The sequence below is a fragment of the Cyanistes caeruleus genome, chromosome 3, assembly GCF_971803275.1.
Source record: "Cyanistes caeruleus chromosome 3, bCyaCae1.hap1.1, whole genome shotgun sequence".
NCBI classification, from domain to species: domain Eukaryota; kingdom Metazoa; phylum Chordata; class Aves; order Passeriformes; family Paridae; genus Cyanistes; species Cyanistes caeruleus.
The window spans coordinates 71,277,109-71,303,674 of NC_141703.1; the positions used below are offsets into that span (position 1 = coordinate 71,277,109).

Sequence of the window (26,566 nt, forward strand, 5' to 3'; positions counted from 1 at the left end):
TTGCTAAACAGCCATTCATGAAAATGCTCTGCAGGAGGGACTAGTGTTAGATGTAACTGTGGTGTTGTATCACACTGCTGAGGACTCAGCCTTAGTGGATGTAGCTGTTGTTGCTTCTTCTCCCAGTCTGTTATTAGTCTGACTTCTTTTGTCTCAAATGAAGCAAAGTAGATGGTTTCATGTGTTGTTTTACTTAAAAGGTATCTACCTATGGAGCTTTATATGTGTGTGTGTATATGGGTGTAAATGTGTGTATAGGCATTGCACAAAAATGTATTCATCCACAGTAACAGGTGGTACTGGCAACACCTGTTGCTGGGGTCACTCAACACTCCAGTATTAAAACCCTAATTTTAGTTGCTTATAACTTTTGTCAAACTTAAACATTTGTGTTGAAATGTTATGTGCCAGGTGTCTGCCTTAGGCTGATTTGGGGGAGGGGATGTGGGGAGGCGAATTTATCAGCAAAACTATTACTGCTAGTCCAGGGAGCAGAGGCCAGGGTCCTGGTTTTCCTGTGCTGAAAAATGAGCTATTGCTGGTTGAGATGTTCCAAGCCAAAAGTTGCCAGTGGAGACCCCTTGCAGCTGGGTGTGCCATTTGCAAGCACTGTGGAAATTCACTATTTTACTGACAAAGCACCTCTGTCTGGCCAAATTATGGGCCTGTGAAAATGCTTGGTAGATGTTTGTTGACAGCTGCCCACCAGGCTGCCTCCATCGTGTCCATTTCCAGATAGTGGTGCTGCACTGGTGACCCTTTGGATGCAAAGTGCCTGTGAAGCAGCAAAGTAGCCTTGGAGACTGCGAGTGGAGCACAACAGGCTGCTGCACAGAGGGGCAGCAGTCCACAGAGCACATCCAAGTGGCTCAGTTTGTGCTTACTCAATGGGAATAAATAGGGAGTGTCTGGCTGGAATGCAGAGGAAATGGTGATGAGGGAAGAGTGTGATGGGCTGAGAGTGGTGAGAGTGAAGGGCAATAGGGTTTGGAGAACTATATGAGGAGATGGACTGAGAAGGGACATGTGCAGCTCCTGCAGGTCCATGACCATAGGGTTTCTGTAATCCCTGCCTAGCCAGCTGGAATGTTCCACTCTTGATACATTGCAGCTCCTCAAACATGTGATTTACACAGGAGCATAACCTGTGCTGCCAGTGGCTCCCCTGTTTGAGTGAATACATTTGAACCTGCTAAGAAACACTTAAGAGTTTGCATTATTTTTGTCTGATGCTGTTTCAGAAAGCAGAATTGTTTGATTTACTTCTGCTTAATAGAAACATCAACATTTTCATTCATTTTTCTTTTTTTTTTTCTTTTTTTTTTCTTTTTTTTTTTGGTATTTCTTAGCTTTCAGATACTCAACTTGCAACTCTTCAAGGACTATCATGTGTGCATGGACATCCCTTTATAAATACTGCAGCTGTATAGTCTTGCTTTGGAATCTGTGCAACATTTGTAGCTCACAGTATGCAAAGTCATACTAGTAAGTTGGTCACTGATACAAAAGTGGGCTGTGGTTTAATCTAGGCTGAGAGAACATTTGAACAGACTGCTCATATTATTTTTAAATTTTGTCCTTTCATGATCATTATGGGAATTAGAAACAAACTGTCTGTTGCGAAATACTCTGTTTCATATTACTTAGCATTTTCCCATAAAAATCTGAAGAAATGCCACAGAACCTGATCAAAGTTCAAAGTCAGTTTGTTATTGAATGATGACGATTTTTTTTTTTTATTATAGGCAAAGCCTCAGCCAAGAAACTGACAAAAAAGGTAAGCAAAATGTTCCTTTCTTTCTTCAAAAGAACTTGCATTCTTTCTGTTACTGAAGTGATTAAGTCTCTTTCAAAACTGGCATTATATTTTCTTGTTTGTGTCTTTAAAGGAGGTAGATGCTGCACTGGTGTATGTTGCCAAAGCTAAACCAGGACCGACCTTTTTTAGGGAGCTTGGTGATAAAGGTAATGAGAACTTCTGATACTGAAAAATACATCCTGCTTTTCGTCTCATTATATGGTGTGAGTTAAATGTATTTTTAAAGACGTTTTCATGGATTTTACCTCATCCCCATCTAGCCAGTAGCTGCCTCCTTGGCAAATCTCTCAGTTATGCAAGAGAGAGTAAAGAGGCTGGGAATTGAAAGCCTTCCGAGGTGCAGGAGGAGACATGAAAGAAACTGAAGAGCCTACTTGGAAGAGAAAAGGGCTAAAGGGATGATCTGAACACAAAATGGACTTTTAAGACTTTCTGTTAATAACCTGACTGTTCCTCTATATAACATACATGCATGGAAACTAAGAATAAAAATGAAAATAAAATTTGTACCTAGTTACATTAAGTGGTATCCCTGATTCCAAGAGCAGTTGAACTTATTTCTCTGTCATCAGGAGCTCTGTGATACTTCACAGTGTTGATGTGCTTTGTTTTCTTTTCACCCAGCATTTCTACTTCATATTGGACTACATAAAGAGAAAACTAAGAGCAGGGATATTGTTAGTAACAACTGGGGATTAAAGAACACTAAATAAACATCTCGTTAACACAAATTAATTGAAGAGAGAAAACAAACAAAAGGATTGAGAAAACCAAATAGATGAGCAATTAACCATTTCACAGTAACAAAGACCAAAATTCCCAAACTAATGAGAAAGACCTACAGCGCCTATTCACAAACTTTCTGTATCATACAGTTCAGCCTGAATCCCTTATCCCATGGATATTTCTGAAAAATAAAGCTGCTGTTGCACTGCTGCAGTTCCTTGGCAGACATGAGCCATGCTCTCTCCATGCACAGCAAATCCTCAGACACAACTGGAAGCTTGTGCCAAGAGAGCAGCCCTCGATCTCAGCCTGCAGCATTTCATCTACCCTTCAGCCTTACAGCCTCTACTGCCTGCAGTTCATTTCTTGCAGCCTTGTGCAGACCTGCAAGGGTCTCCAGCTGGGTGCCTTGCTTATCAGTCCACTGCTGAAAGCCCCAGCATACCTCAAAAGCCCTGAAACATTTCTGAACAAATTACCTATTCTTTCCTATCCTAGGAAAGGCTGGATTTTGTACTAGTCATTCCCCGTCTTTTCCAATCATCACATGTTTTCCCCAGATTTGGCTTAAAGTATTTTCAGTCTTGAATTTTTGGATATTTTCTCTCCTTATCTGCTTTTTTAGAGCCTTTCTTTTTCTAGTGATGGGCATTGCAAATCCCCAGAAAATGCTGCCTGGGAAAACCAGAAATCCACAAAGAGAAACTGAAAACAGCAAATCTATGCAGCCTCCTCTTACTGCACCTCTTCCCAGCTGAGTGCTTGGCAGAAAGTGGGCTCAGTGATACACTCAGATTTGGCATCTTCTGCCTTCTGGCAAAGATCTGCCCTTGCTTAGCACTGTGTGTTCAAATCTCTGTCCTTCAAAGGTCAGGTAGGAGTTTGAGATGATGCAGAAACATTCAGTGCAATCATCCATAAACTCAGATATTTTATCTAAAACACTCACATTTTTTACAATATTTGGTCATGATGCCTGTTTAGCGACTTCGATGCTTTTACTTTGAGATGCATTATTATCACAGTTTAAAAATGAAAATGTTTATGCTTTTACAAATACCTGAATAATGAATCTACCCCTGTCCAACTGTTTAGCTGAGGTTATTTTAACTACCTTCAAATCGTTATTTAAATATCAAGGAGAGGGAAAACTGCTGTCAGTCTGGTTTGTAAAATGTAATGTTAGGGGATTCTGCCTTCTAGTGGACAGTTTTAAAATTTGTGTCATATTTTGTAGGTACACTTACAATTCATTCAGCAGTAAGAATATTGTACTGCTAGCATTTGCAAGTAAGTTTGAGGACAGATATTTCTAGGGAGGGCTAAGGCAGGTTCCTTTAGCTTTAGAAAATGACAGTATTTTGCCAATGCAAACTTCACATCCTTGACTGCAGGTATGCTGAGTCATTCAACAGTGTGTTTTATCTTTTAAATTTTGCTTGTATATCAATTTCATTTTCAGTAGGTTGTTTTATTTTGGGTTTTTTAAGTTTCCTGCATTACATCTTTTAATTTGAGTACCTTTGTAATAATTATTGTAGAATGAAAAATAAAATTAGTAAGAAAAATATTTCATTTACTTTATGCATGAGGTCTGTTGGCCACTCACTGCATATAGTAAAAGGGCAATAAAATTAAAATAAGTTTTTAAATGGAAATTAGTCCACAAATTAAAAAAATCATATGATAAGTTATTTTAGTACAATCAGTCTTCCAGAGAATATCATGCAGGCTGTGAATTTTCTTTAAAGCCTTGTGTCAGGTTTTAAAGAACAATCCAAAATGTTTCTATATATTTTTATTATATTTACCTTTTTACCAATTCTACTATAGCGACTTTTCGGTTAGATTACAGTGAAGTGATAAAAATGGAGTCTGTGTCTTACTCCTGCCATTTTTTGCAAGGCTTCTCTTTCCAGCCCTCTTCAATTCAGGTGCTTCTCCCTTGAGCCAGTCAGCAGGGTGTTGTCTTTAAACTGATCTTTCCTTCGCATCTTACCATCTCCATAAAAATTTTTCAGATTCTTTCTGCAAAATTTTTTAAGGTATAATGATCCCTGTCTAGCTATAAAGCTAAAACTCTCCAGGGCTCAGTATTTTGTATCTCAGTTATTACAACTTTATTTTTTCTCAGACTTTTATGACCATAATCTGCCATGTTAATATCCTTTCAAAAGCTTCGATAAACAGGTTTTCCTTTCACAACTTCTTTGGGTTGTCATCTCCTATTTTGTATCCCCACACTGGGCTCTCCTTGTTCCATTTTGTTTCCGTTTTTGTTCTGTTTTACGTAGCATAAGCCATTTGTTCTCAACTTCCAGGTTTTCCTTAGACTATCCCATGCAGAACATCTTAAGACAGCTGAGGGGCTGACTCCCACTTCTCCTTGCCCAGTAATGCCATCCTTCATTGCTTGGTGGTTATATTTCCAGTCAGGGATCTTTGTGCTGACATCACTGCAGTCCTTGACTGGGAGGTGTTTTCTATACAGACCTGGAAGTTGCCTCTATCTATTCTTCCTTTAAACATTCTTTTGCTGTGTCACACACAAAACAAAGTTAGGAATCTTGATCACTACTTATCACACTGTTTGCTTGAATTCTTTTTACCACCTATTTGTTTCTGTCCTTTTTTTAATCTTGTCATATATAGGCATATAAGCTTAAAAAATGGGACAGGAGTTCTTCCTCTGCTTATTTGGTTTCAAACTTGTAGAAAACCTAGATGTTTCATCTAAGAATAAAATTCCAACTTTTACAGCAATGAATATAATAATTTGCATTCTTGCAATGACAGAAATGCTAAAACTTGTAAGCCAAAGTCTTTGAGAGGAGAGTATATTTTATTTCCACAGTGTATTGTATGATTGTAGTACTGTGCTGATTTACATGATTCATCTGGGATAATAGGGTAAATAGTCCTATTTTGATGGAGAGGAAAGCTGATATATGGAACCAGAGTGTGTAGGCAACAGGATCAGCATTAGACCTTCCTTTAGCTAAGGCTCGTTCTCAGATTTTCAGACTCTTGCATTTAGCAGTTTAATATTTCTGAGCTCTGGTACTTAGAAGTGTTAAGTCACTATCTGAGGTCAAATACAAATGCTGTTGCTTCTGCATAGTAGTTTATCAGAAGTTAATTGTTTATCACTGAAGCTTAAGTGGGTTCCTTATCTATCAATTAACTAAATATAAATTACAAAAATAGTTTATCTTTGCACAGATAGGCATGTTTGAACTTCATTATTTTAAGCAATTTCAGCATTATACAATGTTTAGCTCACAAGTTAAAAGTAGCTCAGTTATTCTGAAAAGTGATTTATAAAAAAGCCCTTTACATTTTTTTCCCCAAACATTATTGCAGGGCAGATGGTTCAGATTCTGTTGTTTAGCCACCCTCATTCTGCACTCTATCTTTAGCTTGCACACTCTATTTTGACGCTATCACATCTTTGTGTTTGTTCAGGCTTTTCACTTAAGGCGGTATTTCAAAAGAAAACACTGGAATTTTCCTTCAAAAGGGGGTAAAATACTTTCACCTTGTAGAAAGGACATGTTCCTATTTAAAAAAAAAAAAAAAAAAAATAAGAAGCCTCCTCTTGGCACAGGGCCCAGCAGTACTATCAGCACAATCTAGCAGCTTGGCAGCTTTGCGTGTTGCCATGTTCCCTTGAGAATTAGAGGGAAGCTATTCTCCGCCTTTTGCGAGCCTGCCAAAGGATGGAGGACTTTGATCCTTCAGGGTAATGTTAGAGTAGTTCTCCTCCCAGGTACTAAATGTGACAAAGCACATTTAATTTATTTGCCTTTTATATAAACATTGAATGTTTTCAGTGAGAATCCAAAGATTTAGTGTAGGCCTTTTGTTAATACCAAATAAACCTTACTTTCTTGGTTAGACAGGATCATTGATGAGTCTCAGGTTAGGGAATTTTACCTTCAGAGTACTAAAAACAGAATTGAAAAATTGATTAAATAGTAACTTGGCTTACTTTAATACACGTATTTCATACAATGTCAAACAACATTTTTTTATATTTGTAAGATTTAATCTTTCAAATTTTGCTGTAAGTTTTTGGGTTTTCCACAAGTAATTTTTTAACTTTTTTTTCAGGGTTGATATCTTATGCAGAGTATCTGTTTTTGCTGACAATTCTTACAAGTAAGTATTACATATTTAAAATACATAGGCACAAATACTCAGCTACTAACAGTCTACCAGGAACTTTTCTTCTGATATTTTTTAGCTTCTAAATTTCTGTATTATAGTAAAATATAAAAAAACTACTGTATATAGGATGACAATGCAATAATATAAATGGACATCAGTGTCATCATTGGCCCATAGCAATACTTCAAAAAATCATGGTACTCCCTGCACAATGGGATCAGAAAAGTCTTTTGAAATCCTTTGAGAGGATTTACAGAATCACATAATAAGGGGAAGAAGAACTGGATGGGAAGGTAAATAGTTTTTCTTCTGGATAGTAGTTTTAGTCATTTTGGACAATGAGACATTAGCAATATGGCTCATGCTGGGGTGGGAAAATTGTTATAGTGTCTCAAAGATTGTTGCCTGTTTTTATTGTGTTCAGATTTGCAATGGATGCAATACATAAACAGCAGAATTTTTCAGTGACTTTTTGTCTGACTTTTAAGTCCTTTTTCTTTATGTTCTGTTCCTTTTAACTTTATTTCCTTCAAGAATTGTTCATGTATGTCTTCCCCCCCTCCTTTGCTTCCTTCCTTTTTCTCTCAGGCACTTTTTTTTAAAACAACTTTTGTTTGGTATGTGCTTTATCTACAAGCAACAGGCATTTTTTGGTTTTATGCATGGAAGTGATCTGTAATTGTCTGGTACTTACTCTGAGCCATGCTTGCCACCCCCCCCGTTTTGTTCTGATGTGTAGGTGATGCTTAAAAATACCAAGATTTGCATCAATAAGCATTACATGGCAAGACCCCTAGAGCAGTAGTGAAGTAGTCCATATGCATGTCCATGGAATAGTCCACAGAATAGTCTACATGCAGTCTTGTTCCACTGACTTAGACAGGTCTAATATTTTCAGCAAGGAACAAAGTCAGGCATAATAGATTTATTGTGTCAGTGCATGAGGAAAGGAGAAAAGGAGGAAGTCACCTCTTCCCTGACAGACTCTAGAGGCATGACTCTCAGATGACCCTCCATCACTTCCTTGGCTGCAAGGTCCATGGCTGGGCCTGAAATAAATTGACAAATTTTCCTTGCTCTGGAAATTCACCCTCTCATGGTATAGTATGAACAAGTAATTTTGGTCTCCAGAGAGTGGAAAGAGTATGTCCAGCCTTCCTTTCATTACACACCTCTTGCACAGTTCAAGTGGCCCTTCTGCAGCTTACTTCATTTCTCAGCAGAACTGCATTGGTTCCTGTTGCACAGCATGAGGGGTGGGTAATCTCTTTTGGCAACTTCAGCTTACACAGTATTAAATTATATGTGTAGATATGCATTAAGCTTTAACACACAAATATGAATACTGATTTTAAAATATTTGTTGCAACTCAAAAAAGAGGAATTTATGTTAAAAAAGGACAACTATGACAGCCAAATTATAACTTCAGAAGACTACCTTAAAGTTGCAGAAATAGGTGCCAAGGATTCTATTTCTTTAGAAATTTATGGCAGCTGAAATTGAATTCATGCTGAATTATTGGCTGAAGCAATTAGAAAATTGAGGCAGTATCAGAGCAAATTGTTCCACTTCTCCAGACAATCAAATAGCATTATTTTTCACAGAATTTGTATAGGAATGTATTGAAATGCAAAAACAAAGGCACCTTTTGATACAGGATAAAAATGCAGTGGTAATGTTGCTGCTTTGGTTACACAGAGGGTTATCATACTGATCAGTTTGAAAGCAAATGTCAACAAGTGTTAGTGCCTCTATCTTTACCTAACAAGTATCCCCTGTCAGTCAGCCCTGAGTTACACAACCTGTCTCTCTCACTAGTGAGAATTAATGTGAGATTTCTTAAAGCAGGCATCAGTATTTAAATTACTTCCGAATCACTAGCTGAGCAATAGGGAAAGGGAAAAAGAGTCATCAGTTCCAGGACACTGCTGACCAGACAATGCTGCCTGTCATACAAAATCAGTCTGTAAAAATGCTAAACTTGAAAATGTAATTTTGTGACAGACAAAGGTTTTATTTTTTCATTTTATTTCATTTCTAGCAATAGGTTAATGCATCCCTGCCTGGTGAAAAAGCCCAGGAACTGAAGTTGTCACCTTTACTTAGAGCTCTGTTTCAATTACCCAGTCACACGAATTGGCAGCTTGGTCAACACAGGAATATTAGGAGAGGAAGCACCTAGGTCTAACCGGCACTCACAGCCAGGATGAAGCTCTTCTGTTCAGAGTTTGGAATTTTGCCTGATTCTAATTAAATACAAATATATCTGTGGTAGTCTTTGAACTATGCTTATTTTACGAACACATACCTTTGGGGTTACATCATATCAGATAAGTATGTCATCTCTGAACAGTATAAGCAGCTTTAGGTCTATATTTTCACTAACAGCTCTCTTATCTGAAAATTGGAACACAGATGGTATGAATTGCTATTAAATACATCAATTACTTTTGTTCTCTAAATATGTTATTGGATAGCCTTTTCTTGCTTTTATACTAGTAACACAAATTTAGCATGTGGCATTTCCATGGAAAGGAAGCCAGTTTTGAGTATTAAATCAACCCAGTTGCTGGGGACAGCTCTGCTGTGCAGATTGCAACGGTATTTATAAAATACCCCTGCATCACAAGATTGCGTCACATAGAATATTAGTTAACTGCTGAAGATGTAGTTATTTCTAAAATAGTACTTTCTTTAACCATCATGTTATGACTTAAAAGGAGTGGGATATTTCTTTAACTTGTTCCCTTTGCAGAAAGATTCGCTAAAAAAAAGGCAAGGCTTAAAACTTTACAGAATGTAACTAGAAGAATATATTTCCAGAAGCAAAACTCTGAAGGCATTAGAGTTTTTTAGAGATAGTGCTTCGTTGCCCTCGTGAGTCCAGCACTGTTCTTGGAAGCATCAATATTTTCCAGAGACAATAAGGCTATGACTTTCTTATTAATGCCTGACATGACTGGGTGGTGGCATTAATTCACCTGCTCCAGAGATTACTGGGATAAGGACTTGCTACCACAGTGCACTGTAGCTACATTTCAGCAGCATGCTGCTCCTGTGTGGCTTGCTAATGATCAAGGCCACCTCCTTGTGGAGCAAGCAATGTAAGATCAAGAAATTGTGGGAAGGAGCTCAAAACATACCACACTTTTATAGTGTCTCATTACATTTTTGTGTTGAAAAGTCCACTCAGTGAAGGAAATACAGGGTAAAATTGTGTAGAATTCCTGAAAAAAATCAGTTTGATAGGAATCACACAAAATATGCTTATGTCAGAAACAGCCAGAAAGAGTTTTTTACTCTTCTCTCCAGAAAAGGAGCTCTTCTAAACAAGGCAGAGCTAGACTGCAGAAGTGACATGGGATTATAGATACATCCTTTGAGAATTCCTTAAGACCTGGCCAGTAAGGGCTACAGTATTTTTGTGGGGGTCAGATTGACATTCATGGCTCATACACGGCATTTCTTACTTTACCATTGCGTTAATTATCCCTTGAAATAATAGTAAAAAGTTGTTTAAACAGTTCACTTATAATGGAAGAGGTGTGTATGGTTCACTGGAAATACCATGTGTGTACAAAACGATGGAGAACTAAACCAGAGTCAATACTCATTTTATATTTGGTATTTGAGTCCTAGTGTGTGATATTTTCAGTTAAGTTCTTTTGCAATTGTTGCAGAACCCCAGACTGGACTTCAGATTGCCTTTAAAATGTTGGATGCAGATGGCAATGAACAAGTTGAAAAGAAAGAATTCTTTAAGGTAGGTGTATTTACATATGTTTTAATTTTAAAGCATTTAAATAAATCCATGGGTTATATTTGCTCACTGAAGATTCATTAAAATCATCAAGCTATTTTTCAGTCCAGTCTATGATCACCTGCTTACTAAAATATTTTATATATAAGGGGCACATACTGAAGTATTGGGATATCATCATAACTGAATCCACTTCTATAAATGTTACCTTAGAATTGTAAGTAAATATCTGCTACTGGAAAGGTAGGAATTAGTGTATATCCCTTAATCACATGAGCTAATTTAAATAATCATCTGGAAGAGTCTTTTGTTTTCTAAGTATGTTGAATAATTTCTTTAATTCACCATCCTCATTTGGTCTTTATTAATTTGGCTTGCTGTTGCAGAAAGGTTTTTATGAATTCACACTTTGAACAGCAACAGCACTTTTTTTCCCATATTACATCTAAATGGCGGGAGAAAGGTAGATGCTTCAAAAACTAAGGGAATCTTGCTCTGATGTTTTTAAGAAGAATAGGCTTAATTATATAGCTTATTCAACTTTTAAATACTTAACAGGAGACTAACTAAGTACTTCTTGTCAAAATTTGAATTAACAATCATCATTTTTAATAGAATCACTCAACTTATTTCAGATCCTCAGTTCATAGTGGATGTAAGTGGAGAGACAATTTTATAAGAAGCTGACATGGCTACTACAAGTCAAATTATTTTCTGCCAGTAGGGTGACGTTAAAGCTGATCATGAGCTCACATCTCCAGAAAACCTTAAAATCTAAAACTTTTTAAATTAAATGTACCTGTTGATAGAGAAATTAGCAAAAATTTATTTAGGTGAACTTCATAGCCTTAAATTCTGAATTAATGATAGAATAGCTGTTCACATGTTTTGCACTGGTCACTTTTTTTTTTTCAGTGAATTCTTAGCAAGGTTACAATTGATAAATCATGCTTTAAATCTGTTTTAAAATGTTGAAAAAATACTTCTAGACTTAGTAATACTATTTGAAAATAATATTTGAAAGTAGATCATTTTTCAGGAATGTTCCCAGAAGCCTCTAACTGAACTTGCAGGTACCCTTGGTTGTGGTGTAACCCCAGCCAGTAACCAAGCCCCAGGCAGTTGCTTCTTTCTCTCACCAGCTGGATCAGGGAGAGAATCAGAAGGGTAAGAGACGGAAAACTGATGGATTGAGATATAGACAGGTTAATAGGTGAAGCAAAAGCTACGCACACAAGCAAAGCAAAACAAGGAATTCATTCACTGCTTCCTATGGGCAGGCAGGTGTTCAGCCATTCCCAAGTGAGCAGGGACCCACCACGTGTGATGGCAACTTGGGAAGACAAAAGCCATCGCTGTAAATGTCCTCCTCTTCCTCCTTCTTCCTCCCTTTTTGTACACAGAGCATGATATCAGATGGTCTGGAATGTCCCTTTGGTCAGCTGGGGTCACCTGTCCTGGCTGTGTCCCCTCCCAACCTCTGATGCACCCACAGCTCCCTCCCCAGCTTGACAGTACAAAAGGAGAAAGGCCTTGGTTCTGTGTAAGCCCTTCTCAGCAATAACAAAAACATCTCTGTGTTATCAGTGCTGTTCAGCACAAATCCAAAACACAGCCCCACACCAGCCAGTGTGAAGGAAATTACCCCAGCCAAAAGCGGCACAGCCCTACACCCATTTGTTGCTACACAAGATCTTTTAATTTTGAAGAATTTATTCTGTTAAACTGTTAGTTATTCTGCTGATTAAAAAGAAATCAAATTCTAGTGAAGCCTATATTTTTAACCTACTAAAACAGGTGCAATCATAGTGAATGGTTATCAGACTAGCAGTGCCCTGATTACCAAAGTAAGTCTATTATGGCTGTATTATTCATCTGCAAAACAATGTTACAAGTGAAAGTAACTCCATGAACATGGGTGAAGGTGTTCATCTGGTAGTACCTCTGTACCAAAATGCAACATTAGCAGTGCTTTTTTTAAAAAGGTACTGCCAATTAAGCAAATAAGAAAATTCTTACAGAAATACAGCACTGCTCTCTTGGGGAGATGTGCAACATGTTATATATTTAGTACCATTACCCATTTCAGGTAATTCTAATTGAATCAGACAGTACAAACAACAGAAAGTCATCAAATGCAGAGGTGAAAACATTATATAAATCATTAAAAATAATTTGATTTCTGTTGAGACAATCATGTTAAATGAAAATTATTCTAGTTACATAGATTGTTACTTTGCATTTCCTTTTTGGGCTGTATTGATCAAATAATATTGAGTGGTAAAAAAACCCAACATATAAATTACTGTCAACTCACAAGAATAATTTCATTCACATAAGTCCCAAAGGATGCAAGTTAGTCAGAGGATGAGTTTTCTCTCATGACTATTTTCTTAATATTTACAAAGGAGACTATTTTCAAGCAAAACTTTATAGATTTGGTTTAAAAATAAAATTCTTGGAATGTAAGAATGTGGAAATAACTGTGTGTGTGTTAATTTGTATACTCTAGTTTATATGCATCATAGAAAGTTTCTAGATAGCTAATAAATCAGTAAATTATGTGGCTAATCTATCATTTGTCTTGCCCCAACTGGCAACATAGGAAAATATATCTGAACTACTCTATAGTAATTTCCACACTATATTTGATGATAACATCAGGAAATGTGTGTAAGGAAAATGCAGTGGAAAAGAATAGTGAAGAGGCAGTAATCAGGAGGCAGTGTCTGTAGGCAGGGCACAATGGGGAAAAAAATTTTATTGCTAGTTCATTCTCTTGCTTTGTCACTTGTACTCCCCACTTCCCATCATTATCTACTGATTAGACATCTATGTGTGTCTGTGTTGTCTGTCCAACTGCTGATCTAGATTGTAGAGTCTTTGAGGTAAGAACTTGCCTTTTGGTTTGCAAAATGTCCATCATTCTTTGAATTGTGTGTATCTCAATTCTCACGTATTCCTGGATGAACAGGCACAAGATGTGTCAAGCAGGTCATTCAGGAAAGGGAGACAAGCAAAAACTCCAACCCCAGTCCTCAGTGCCTGCATTATGTGATGGGATATAGGGTGCTCAAACCTGTATGGATCAGGCACTTCAGGAGTGTGACATGCAGAATTTCCCAGTGTTCTCTGCTAACAAAAATGGATGTTTGGGAAAGCAGATCTTGAATGCAATCCCATGTTTTCAATAAGAGAGTCTATCTTGTCCTCCGTAGCCTTTCCATTTCAGTGCACATTTTCCTCATTTCCAGTAAAAGTCTCTCCCTTCACAGGGATACTCTTGTTCTCTCTCCTCCCCATTTCTTTGTGTTAAAGCCAGTGTAATTCTGCTTCATCCACATTTCAGTGGTAAACAGTCATAGTACAAGAGACATTCCAGTGTTAGGACCAAGAGGGTTTTGTTGCTTTGCCCTGCAACTCCAGGGTGAAGAAGACAAGGAAGAAATGGCATGTTCACAGATGCTAGTTGCCACTGTTTACTCAGCCCCTGCCAGAGTGCAGAATCATTTCTCAGAGCCACGTTATCTGCATCTCTGTGAGGACCGTAAGCTACTTCCATGAACTCTGCACTTCCAAGACATTCACTTGAGACTTGGTGAGGGGGATTTCCAAGCACATAATAACCCATGCACATTAATCTGAGACCTCCCACCAAGAATAAGGCTACCAAAGTTCCCAAAATTCCCAAGCAAGTAAGGAATTTCCCTAACTCACTAAATCTGTCCTGATTAAAGATGTCTAAGTAAAATTAATGACAGTTCAAAATTATTGGGAATAAAGGCAGAGTAGCTCTGATGGGACATGCAGGAGCTATATGGCTTAGACTTTCTAAGTAGACTGTCTTATACACTTCTGCTGGAGAGCAGATACCACAAAATAATTGTAGAGCTTCATCTAGGGCTGCATGAGCCAGCACTCAACACTCAGCAGTTGTGGCACAGAATACTTCTGTAGTCTTAGAGCATCCACAAGCACTGATCTCTCTCAAGCAACTGGAAGGTGCAAAAACACCCTTTTTTTTCTTTTTTTTTTTTTTTTTCTTTTTAAGACTGACATAGTCTTTTTGCCAGAAAGGCTTATTCAGAACAGATTACTTCTGTCTTTAGTAAAGGCTTCACTTGTGCATAATAGGTCTCATTATCTTTGAATTAGCTATTATTAGAGTGAGTGGTAAGCAGATATAAATATTAAATACAAATAAATGTTACATGGAGGAGTCCATTTCTTCAGGGCAGAATTCTTCTCCCTCTGTGAGTAGTTGATGCACTGTGCTGGAAAAAAATCAACCAACTTCTGGAAATAGTTTCAAGCACTCTTAAGAATTTACACACAGTGTAAGGAAACAATAAGTGAAATCTTTCAGAATAGTGAAAATAATTGTACTGTGTGTCTGTGCTCTTCAGTAGCCTCTGCTATTGTAATCTACTCAACAGATTAGAAATTTTGGATTTAGAAATAAAATCCAAAAGAGAAAAAAATACTTTTTTTCTCCTCTTTGGAAAGTATTTACCATTTTATTCCTTATGTGTGATCAAATGATTAATTTTTCAGGTAAGAAAAAATGTGATTTCTCAGTGAGAGTATGGATAAACAGTTGTGGTTTTACCCAGAACTCTATAATGCTATTTTGCTATGAAGAAATTCATAATGTTTTTACTATACTAGTCATTTGTTTTGTAAATGATCAAAAATTAAGATAATTTGGAGGAACAAGTGGCGTTTAATTGCCTTGTTTTGTGGCATTTCTTTTGGTAAATACTATCAAGACATGCAATTTTAAATTCATAATAGAAAGTAAGCATCCTGAGAAACTAAAAAAATTAGGATAAAAAAACCCAAACAGATCTAGAACAGGTGAATTACTCCAAATTTAAAGATTGAGGGATGACTTTGGCAGCACAAATGGATAGCACGTTTTTCTTACTATTTACAAGACCATACTGCTTCTCTGAAGAACAAAAATTTAAAAACAAAGGTTAGAATTAAAAACTTCCCAGAATAATTAATGACTGTGGAAATTTGGTAATGAACTTTTTCCCAGTTGTAATGAGCAGGTTGAGGAATCATTCAGAAATGTTTGAAAAGCAAACCAGCAGTTTTTAAATGTTTAAGCTTTAAAAGCATCTTTCAAAGCCTCCAAATCCAAAGTGATTGGTGTAATTCCATATCTCTACCTGAAATGTATTAAGTCCCTTGTTCTTTCATTTCTGCTGTCCTTTTGAGGATCCATGCAAGTGTCTGAAAGGTAGGTGTACTTTGTGCTATATTAAATCACTCGTTCTTGTGTCAGTGTTCATCTCTGAAGCTGAAATACAGTCAAAGAAACCTTGTAGCTCTGACATACTTGAGGTACTGCAAATTAATGCACTGTTTATATTACCTTAAAGCTTTATTTGGGACAGTGGAAGTTCTGTTTTTAAATGTGTTTCTTTTCAGTAATTCTAAAAATCTTCTTAGCTAATACATTCAAGATTAATTTTTTCTGGGGGTGGAGGGGAAAACTCAAACCACATTCTGCCTAATGCAAGTTCTAAAAAAAATTATTACTTATTTCATTAAATTATTCTTTATTGTTAGTTGTATAGTAACTCATTTGAATGTGAGTAAGGTATGTTTTTCATATCCAGAAGATCATGTTTATAACAGAACTGTGTGAAACTATCTAGAAGGACAGCATGAAAATCAGGATAATTTTTTTTTTTTCTGGAATGATCCTTGATGTTATGCCCCAGACTTTCAAAATCTTCTGAAGTGAAAACTAAGCTTCTGGTGCAAGAAAATCTCCTCTAAAAATAGAGGAAGCACTGGGCTGCAAGAGATAAATTCATGTTTGGTTATATTAACCACAGTAGATAAGACATTCTTAGAAAAAAGTGTGTCTAAATAGCAAAATATCCTCAAGTATGCAAATACTTTGTCATGACTACAGAACCTTGCAGAAATGTATAATGAAGAAAAGGTGCAATTAAACCAAGGTTCAGAAAAAGAGGACTCTTAAAACATCAAATTTGTAATTTTCCTGTTCTCATGTTTCAACAAATACAGCTACAGAGAATCATTGGGAAGGAAGATGACTTGAAAGCAGCTGGAGATGAAACCATGCTTCGGGTATGAAATAGAGATATATTTTCCTTACAAAAACATTGTCATGTTTCCCATGAACTTTGTTTTTTTTTCAGAGTTTTTAGATAAATATGTAAGCCATAGTGCTTTAATTAAATGAAAGGGTATTTGTCAACTGCTTTCTAACTGGAAAAGAGAAATATTAGTCATTTCTCAGCCTTCTGATGAAATGGATGCAATCAGTGTGTTTCAAGACTGTGTACTCACTTGTTGATTGGTTTCCATGAGCCTCTCTTTCAAAGTAACTCTCTTCTATTAATGAATGTCTCAGAAAGAGCTCCATATTGCCATAGGAGAATAGAAAGCTTTCCAAATCGATAGCATAAGCTTACCTAAGTGCTGCTGTTGTAGTGATATCAGCTTATTCTGAGTTGGTTTGAAATGTGGTTATTGTCACTGAGATGACAAAGGCAAGGATTACTTTAGTTAAGTCCACTTCCTGAAAGAGACAACATAGATGCAGACCAGAGGAAACAATCCTAGTGTATGATCATCCAGCTGGGAAAGAAGTTTCACTGTTTTGCGGACCACTAGCAAATTGTAAATATATCTCATCAACAAGAGGGACAGGTAAATTTCTGCTCTCTCCTGTTTTCCCCTGAATCCAGCCACCTGCAACCTCCCTTCTTCTCAGGTAGAGTCTCTCCCTGAGTCTGTAGTCAGCACAGAGACGAGATATTCTGTAGCCTCGGTGATGAAAACAGAGAGGAGGAATCCTGACCATACTGAAAACATCCTCAGAAGAAGCTGATGAACCATGTCTAACAACTGATGGAACAAATAAAAATGGCCTCAAGTTGCACCAGGGGAGGTTTAGATTGGACATTAGGAAAAAAATTTTCTCTGAAAGTGCTCAAGCACTGGAACAGGCTGCCCAGGGAAATGGTGGAATCACCATCCCTGAAAGTGTTCAAAACACATGTGGATGTGGTGCATAGAGGCATAGGACTTGGCAGTACTGGATTAATGGTTGGACTCAATAATCTTAGAGATCTTCTCCAATATAAATTATTTTGTAATTCTAAAGAAGAGGAGAGTATGGCTGGGTTGTCTCCATGTATTACTAAAATTACATCAGCAACTTGCTTTCAGCTGTAAACTTTCAGTTTACACTGGGCATGAGGCAGTGGCTGCTCATGTTGGAAGCATTCAATAAGGAATTTATACAGGGCTCTGCTTTGTAAATCATGCATCAGCAGTTTCTACAAAGAGTTGCTCATGTTCTTTACTTTTTCATATGCCTGAGGAAAAAGTGGAAGTGGCTATTGCTGACACCCTTAAAATTTATTAGACATAAACTGTCTTCTGATTCACAAAGGTTTTCCTTCCTCAGTGTATATTGAAAGTTCAGTTAAAAATTGTTTGACTGACAAGCAACCATCTCCTTTCTTGAATCTTTTCATCAGTCACCAGATTAAAATAGCTAGGATTAATAGGGTTGTCTGCTCCTCAAAACCTGTTTCAATTGAGACTTAAATACCATGACAGTGAAAGAAAAAGGATCTTTATTCTGCATGAATGCACAGCTATAGTATAAAATTTCCAGAGAAACTTTGATACAGTTGGACAGATTAGTTATAAACACATAAGCTTATTGTGAGCTAATTAAATACCTGAGCTGGAATGTCTCTGTTTTGTTTTTGTCTTGCTTCAAAATTTCTCTTCAGAGTTCTCCATTGAGAAAAATCGGAAGTTATTGTAACCAGAAAATGTTATTTAATACAGTTTCTTAGAAGATTATAAATGGAATTCTAGTACAAAAGAAGAATTAAATAGCTTTGGGGAAGACAGTTAACTTGAAATTATTCTTGTCTCTGTATTTCTTCTTGGCAAAATCCAAATTATCACATTTCTCTTAATTTTTATTTTCCTTCCTGTCTTGTTTTCTCACCAAAGAAATTGATTATCTTTGTAAACAGTGAGTCTAACTATACAGTGTAGTCGTTGAATATGTTTTTACCCTTTATTTTTTATAACTATGGCAGTCATAGTATTACCTTTAAGCAAAACAAATGAAGCATAAAAATATGGGATTTAAGTTGATTATGTTTTTTGAAAGGCGAGATACTGCAACAGAATTTTGGTTTCTGGAATGGTTCTTTATTTCCACAACTAAATTTGTATATGACTTTGCTATTTTTTCAGAATAAACCCAGTCCCTGACACCAGATGGCAAATGTCACTAACCTAGGAAAATACAGTTTAAATGGTAGTCTGCAGCTTTGTTTATCCAGCAGGTGTATCCAGGTGTCTTCCCTGTACAGTGTATAGATAAAGATCCCAGTCATTTATTTATTTTATGGTGATACCACTTAATACTCATTGAGTTACTGTATAAGGAAAATCAGTTTGCTTTTCTCTCAGGGTGCTTGTATCTCTGCCTTTTTGTAGACACTTATATGCCTAAAATTCAAATTTTAACCACTTAGTAGTGGCCCTTGAATGGGATTACAGTGGAATTGGTTATCCAGATGCATATTTTTCAATGGAGGGCACTTTTTTCCCCCAATATTATAATTGATGGTGGAAGAGAAGAAAAAAAAAATCTGCCTAGCCTTAACTGGCTTCATTTTTTGGGAAGTTCCGTGCTGAAGTTTGCAGAGCAGGCAGTCTGGCAGTCTTGTAGCAGAGGTGCCCATGGTGAGGAGAGCTGCAGGCAGACTTAAAACACTGGAATCTGGTTCCTTCCAATCAGACTGGAGAAAATGGTGCAGAAGTCAGCAGAGGCAGTGACTGCCTCAGCTCAAACACCCTCCCCATAAGCCAGAGGAAATGCTCCATCTGGCTTCCTGGCAGAACTGTTCTTCATATGGAACATCCAGCTGAACCTAGTGACCATGGTTCATGGAGGAGGAGAGCCAAACTCCCTGCCTGGAAGTGATCTAGATGATAGTAGGAAAGTGCATGAACTAGAAATCTGGTTTAGTTTGAAAAGGTGTTGCCCAGTGAGCAACACTTTTCTGTTACTGCCTTGAGTTCCTTAAAAGGATACTTCATCAGTGTAAGGTGCTTTAGGTTCCTGGTCCTGAAAACAGTGCTAATGGTGGCAAATACCTACTGGACAGACCAGTTGTCTAGGTCAGGGACTTTGCTCTCAGGCCCTTCAATTTAGATTAATGAGTTATCAAGTACTTTCAATACCTCTCATTCAATATGCTTTATGTAATGGATAAACTTACAAATTACTTTTAGCTACTGTTAGAAAAGGAATAAAAATACAGTGTTCTATATTTGTTCTTGAAATGAAATCAGTGTTGTGAAATGTGTGTATTGTCTCATTTCCAAATGAAGACATGCTTCTGGATTCCCTAGTGAGTACATTTTCATACAAAGTGTGAAAAGTATGATTGGGGATTTTTTTTAACATTTAACTAGTAGTTGGGGACACAGCTACTCATCTCTTTTAAAAAGAAAACTTACAAACAGAAATTGAGTCTAACTATATGGAGTGTACTTTTAGACTCACACATGAACAATTTCCTATTATTTGAGTGTAAGTTGTTTTATCCTGTCTACTTCTCTTTTTTCTCTTTTTTTCTTTTTTTTTTTTTTTCCTGTGGTTCTAAAATAAGTAAATTACATTCATCATTCACACGTTTCTCTCTGCTTACCTGGTCAAGACAAGGTTTTACACTCGGACCTTAAGACATTGCAGAATTGTGATGCATGTCCTCAACCACAGGAACTATGCAGGTCATCATAACTTGCCCATCTGCTCCCTGGAATCTTGAACTGGTTTAAAGTTTTCTACCCAGTGCTTCCAAGTCTGCATAGCTCAGTATAACTGAAGACTGCCTAAAACCAAAGGAAGGTGATGTTTGGGACCTGTGCTCTTTTAGTGCAGCAGTGCTCTGTAACAGGGGTGCAACACATCAAATTTTACAAGAATCTAGTCCAAGACTAAAATTAATATCCCTCCCCAAAGATTCTGTTATTAATCTTGTAACCTCTCAGTTCAAATGGAATGCACATTTTTTTTCTTGACCTATCTTCTCCAACATAAATATGTATGTTTTGTGTCAGAAATTTAACACTGAATTCTGATGAAAAGCTTTTAGATACTTTAAACCAAGGAGCAGTGTGGTGCTGTGCTTTGAACAAAACTCTCCAGACAGGTAAACCCCCTAAAGAACCAAACTCCCTGACACCAAAATATGAGGCTATTAAAAAAATGCTGGGTCATTTTTTACCTCATGGACAAGGAAATTAGTTTCTTTTTCCATATGATCTGATGACATCGTAACCTCAAGAGAGAGAAAGAAACACATTTGAGCAGGGGCTGGCTGGGGAGTTGGTGACAAGCCACTGGGGCTGTTTTCAGTGCCAAGAGGGTTTGCACATGCTGAGGATGGATGTGCTCGGCCTTTGAGGCCAAGGCTGCCTTGAACAAAAGAGTGGGCTTCATAGCTCATCACACCTCCCAAGGGGGGTCCTCGTAATGGAATCTCTTCTTTTAGTGCAAAGTTATATTTTTAAAGTATGCCACAGGAGAGAGGCAGGGCCTGAGTTCGTGTGAGGAGCTGTCCCCAGCTATGTGTAGGAGCTGCTTTTCCAGGCTGCCAGCAGGACATGGGTCAGGCAGCCTCAGGCTTTGCCATTCCCCCACTGCTTGGCACAGTCCACCTGCTCACAACAAGACAAGCTTCAGGCTGTTTCTATTTGGGGCTTAAAGTACCTCCTACAGCATCTACTCCCAGGTTAGTTTTAGCCACGTAATAGAAATAGCACTATTTCAGAGAAGTGGACTCAAAAAAATTGGCAAAGATTTAGTCTTAGCTTTGGAAAGATTTGGGACATCACTAGCAGACAGAAACTAAGGTACCATCCTCCTTACCCAACCTCACTTCTCTGCCTGTTCTTCCATCTACTCACTCTCCTTCTGTCTTAAATGAAAAAAATACTCAATCCAAAATACTTACTAGTTTTACAATTTCTAGTTAAGTAAGACATTGCACAGCAAATACCATCTCTCAGGAAGTAAGCAAGAGAACAAGAAACGAATTGCAGATTTTAATCATGATGAATGCTTTCCAGTCATGCCTCAGGCAAATTCTGCAAGGAAAGGTGGCAAGAATCTAGAGACAGTAAGTCTATTAACATTTCAGATGAGTTTGGAAAATCAGTTAGGTACATTATTCTGAAAATCCCATCTCTCTGTGCGATAAGTTTCTTAGTGGCACTTGTCAGTACTTGCTGCAGTATCAGGTCCTAAATGTCAAAAACTCTGTGGGGAGCTACAGGATTAGGTAGGTCTTTGCCCATGACTCAGTGTTTGCAGCATCAGGCCTCTTATGTTAACAGCCTGTGTAATGTAATAAGGAAATAACTTGTTTTATCTGATCTTGCTTAAAAAGGAATAATTGCATAATTCAGCAGTTCATGATACTTTTGAAAAGTGCAGGAGGCGTTAACATTACTCTGGGAAAATTAGCCTATGTTTGTAATATGTACACACATGTTCATTAATTCATAGACTTGTGTGGCATCAGATTGTGTGGTCTTTGGGATTCTTTGTCTGAACCAATGGACCTTGGAACATGTCTGAGTTCCCCAGTTGTGATACATGTCTTTGCCTAATCCTGTGCTTGGATCAGGATGAAACTCAGACCACTGGGATCCTTTTTCCACTCTGTGCCTCAGCTTTCTGTAAAATGCACAGATCAAAAGGGTTCTATGGTGCACTGTCCCAGGGCCTGAAGTAGCCAGATACACCAGATTACAGACTTTCACTCAGTTTAGATAGTGGCTCAAGTCTACCAGTCTGGTCTGCTTTACAGCCTGGGATTGGGTTACCATTTCATTCTGATTGCCAAGAGAGACATTCCAAGTGTAAGCTATTCTTTTACCCAAGCTCACGAGGGCAAGGTGTTGGAAATATTAATAGAATTCTCATTATCTTCTAACAAGTATTTGTCGTGTCGGTACTAATTTATACAGATCAGCAGCAAAAGCTCCTAATGATTCTGTGGACAAAAAGGAATTATGTACTAACATGTACTTCAATCTAATAGCATTAACTTTAGGAAAAGCAATTTTTTTGAAAATTTACCCTTAAGGTGTAGTCTCTGTGGTCTCCTATTCCATTTTGTGCTTTAAAGAAATGTACTGTTTTGTAGTTTTAAAATATATTTAACTCTCACTAACATAGTGTTTGGACATACGCCAGTTTCACTGTGGAATTTCAACTGATAAAAAAGGTAGCCAGCAAGTAGGTGCATATTTATTATAAATCCTGGGATGGGCTTTGTCATCTTAGATAAGATGAGGCAAGTATTGTTTGTATGCCTTCTTCTAGCTTGTAACTAGAGAAACATTAATAGAAGAAAAAAGCTTCTGCTGTAATAGACTTATTTTTGAAAAGGTTATTTTAAAACTCATAATAAAACTCCAGTTTGTTTTCACTGATTATAATATGGAGTAATTAAATTAGAAGCATTAAATTGTGTAATCATAAATTCAGTTTTTAATATTACATTAGCAAATTTATTCCTTGCATTTTTCAAGTCTCCTTTAAACATGTAAGCAAAACCCACAAAAAGCAGATTACAATCTAGCTGCAGTGAGGGATATGTGGATTCTTCTCTGTTTCTTTTTAGAAAACTTTGCATTTTGATATAAATAGTTTGGGTTTGAATTTCAAATAAGCATACATGAATGTTTGACTTTTGGCTTTCAAAAAAGCATATACCAATGTTTATGCATCAGTCTTCGCAGTAATCTGAAGTGTTTAAATTTCAGAAGGATGGATCTTGTGGGTATTTAAATATTCTTTGCCTGCAATTAAATTATAAAAGTTCAGTAAGTACAGTTTGCATATGGCTTGAAAAGTGTTTTTTCCTAGGTTCACTCATACATAACTCATATCACTGGCATTTGGTGAACTGTAGCTTGTAGTAGAAATGAGGAATGTTACTGCTTTAACTATAAAATAACTGTGTCATGTATGCAGTAAGCATGAAACATGGGGGACTAATGGGGCTTGTTATTGATGATGCTGAAAGCTAAATAACCATTAGTATTAAATCTTATGAATAGACTCTTGTCTTTCATCTTACCTCTTCAACCAGATAAAAGACACAGAGGCTATTTAGATGTCATAAGAATAGTTTGCTGAAATCCCTACAGACTTTAAAAAAAATTCTTTCTTCATGTTGCTTAGTGTTTTGTTGTGTTCCAAGAAATGCCAGTATGCTGGTGCTGAAAGAAGAATAGAGCAGAAATCCAGCATTATGTGTGGGTTTAGGCTTCTTAAAGATTGAGTTGAAATAGCATGTATCCCTTCTCTGCAGAAATTTCTTCTTCAGATATTAAAAATATTTATACAAATGTCCCTGAAAGTTTCCAAGAAGCCTTGTAAGACCATATTATAATAGAGCATTGTCAGTATTGGTTTTTTCCTGGCTTCATTTATTAGACTGTCATGAATGTTTTTAAACGGCTGTAGCATGTTAGCAATACCTAACTAAAAACTTCCTAACAGATATTAACTCTATGTAAGCCTTCTATTTGCCTAAGAATAAAGGTTCTTAAAGATTTAACTCACAACCTTCTCCACTTTAATAATAAATAGAATAAAATATTATAACAAAATGCACTGATGGTGGTTGTAAATCGTTCTTATCTTTCATAGAGAGTATTTAGAAGCAGAATTTATAATACACTGTTAGCAGTTAATATGAAAGAGTTGTTCAGCTCTGAGATCCTATGCGATAGCTTTGGGAACCGTAATTAAATTTCAAGTATCTCTTGGGAAATACTAGTTCAAATAAATATTTTTAGATTCATGGTGAATATTAATGATCATGCAATGACATTGCATAACAATCATATAGGTTTTTTGTTTTATAGGAAACAGAACTGGACAGCTGTGGTGTTAATACCGTGTTGCTGGTACATTTCTTTGGAAAACAAGGAAAGGAAAAACTTCGCTTTTCTGAGTTTTTCAGGTATTCTTTCCAGCTAGGCAAACCTAAACAGGAGCCAGTCTTATTCCTACCCCCTGTGCTTTACCCCAACTCTGGCATTTATCTGACATCACACTGAGCTGATTAAGAAAATCAAGCAATGAAGTGGAGATTATTCATGACGTTGCATGATTGAATTCCCTATTTAGCTCCTAGAGTCTGCTGTCTGCAGGAGCTGAGCACCATGATAACTCCTAGCAGCAGTGGGCTGGGAAGGTTGAGATTTCTGTTCTTGGAAGCTATGTGGTGACATACCTTAAAACAATGTGAATCATGAGTATTTTTTGTGACTAAATCACAAAAAAAGTGACTTCTAATCAATTAAAAAATACTGCCTGAGGTGAGATACCTCCTTTCCCATTACAGCTGTCATGGTAAGCTACAGGCAACTTCTCCACTTGCTGCAAATTCCAGCCCCTGTTGAAATTTTCCCAGTGGTTTTTCCTCTACCCTTTGAACTACTTTTGCAATGAGATTATGCAGATACCAGTTTGAATCTTGACACACATATTGTAGCATGGCATCAAGAGAAGATTACCTACATCAGTATTACCTTTTCTACAAAAATAATCAGTCATTTTCAGACTGCAAAAATAAAGTAGGATAATGTGTTTTGCTTCAGTTTGTATTCAGAAGTGGAGAATGTGTGACAGCCCTCTTAAAAATTAATGTTTTTGCAATCAGTAGACTAAAAAGTGTTTGGCTCCAGTGGCTCTGGTACATACCAGTCTTCAAATAAACAACCTTTCGCTTTTGAAGACCTCAGCTCAATAGGAATCTAAGTGAGTAAAATAAGTTTAAGATGTCTCCAGCTCCCTTTTCTATAAATACCATAGATCCTCTCAATGAAACAAAAGGCAGAGAGCACCAGTAAAAGGTTGTGTTTGCATATACAGTGTAAACTGAAAAGCCTCAGGTTTTAGATAAAATCCTACATTGACCCAATGAGGCATGACATTGATGAAACTATGTACCTTGTACATTCGGAGCGCATAGGTTAAAGACCTTTGCCTGCCACACAGATAGAGGCCTGTAATCAAAATCAAACTCCCACATCTTGCTCTTAAAATTTGTGGGATAAGTGTAAGGTTTAATGCAGGTAATTTTTCAACAGTGGCAGTTATGTTTCGTGGGGCTGGAATGTGCCTCTTTATCACTGCGTAGACACTCCATCTCAGCTGCAACGTGACAGTGGAGTTTGTTTAACACGCAGAAAGGTGAATAAAAGGATCACTGTCTTTTTAACCTCTGCAAGGATATCACCTTTCACATGATTTTATTTGCAAGTAAATCAAGCACATCATTTCTGTGTTCCTATTGTTCAGAGAAAATGTGATTTCTATCTGATGGCCTCTCATAACACTTTACCTTCTGCGGGAAGCTATTGTTGGCTGTTTGATCAAAGTGTCACAGTGTTTTTACAAGAGATGACTGATGAGCTGTACAGACATAGATCATTGTCAAAAGCAGAAAATAATGATGGCAAATGCTTTTATCATTTTCCAGGTTCTTGCCTAGAAAGCTTTTCCATTGATCAGTGTAGTACCTAGTAGAAAGTAGAGGTGATTATGTTTGATTAGGACAAACTAAAACTTGTCACATTAGTTAAGTACACAGATATTGGTGTGCTGCGGAGTCCATAAAACTAAAAAAGAAACAACTCAAACCACCAAAGAAAAGAAAATAAAAACAAAAACAACAACAACAAAAAATAATTCCCCAAAAAAAAAAACCAAGAATGCTTTCATTCTGAAATTTCACTGTACTTACATGGGAGTTCTGAAAGCTGGGACCACTGTTCTCATCTCATTACTGACTTATATTTTCCTCGTGCTCCCTATTTTCAGTTTGTCTGGCATTAAAAAATCCTTTTGTAAGTGTGCAACCATCGTATCTACATGTGTACCAGCATTGTACAAGCCTTTTAGCCCACAGTCCAAACATTTTAAAAATGTCAGACAGCCACAGTTCATATACCAGGGCAATTAATTTGCCCTGTT

General features: G+C 37.1%; 1 protein-coding gene across 1 annotated transcript in view; it reads left to right on the top strand.

Annotated features, from left to right (window-relative positions):
* Nucleotides 1-26,566, top strand: part of MICU2 (mitochondrial calcium uptake 2) — a 136,549-nt gene that overhangs the window by 97,366 nt on the left and 12,617 nt on the right. The window contains exons 3-8 of the mRNA XM_086881873.1: nucleotides 1,746-1,777; nucleotides 1,890-1,965; nucleotides 6,659-6,706; nucleotides 10,397-10,479; nucleotides 16,525-16,587; nucleotides 24,451-24,548. Of these exons, the coding sequence (XP_086737999.1) occupies nucleotides 1,746-1,777; nucleotides 1,890-1,965; nucleotides 6,659-6,706; nucleotides 10,397-10,479; nucleotides 16,525-16,587; nucleotides 24,451-24,548 (400 nt within the window). The remainder of the gene's footprint in view (nucleotides 1-1,745; nucleotides 1,778-1,889; nucleotides 1,966-6,658; nucleotides 6,707-10,396; nucleotides 10,480-16,524; nucleotides 16,588-24,450; nucleotides 24,549-26,566) is intronic.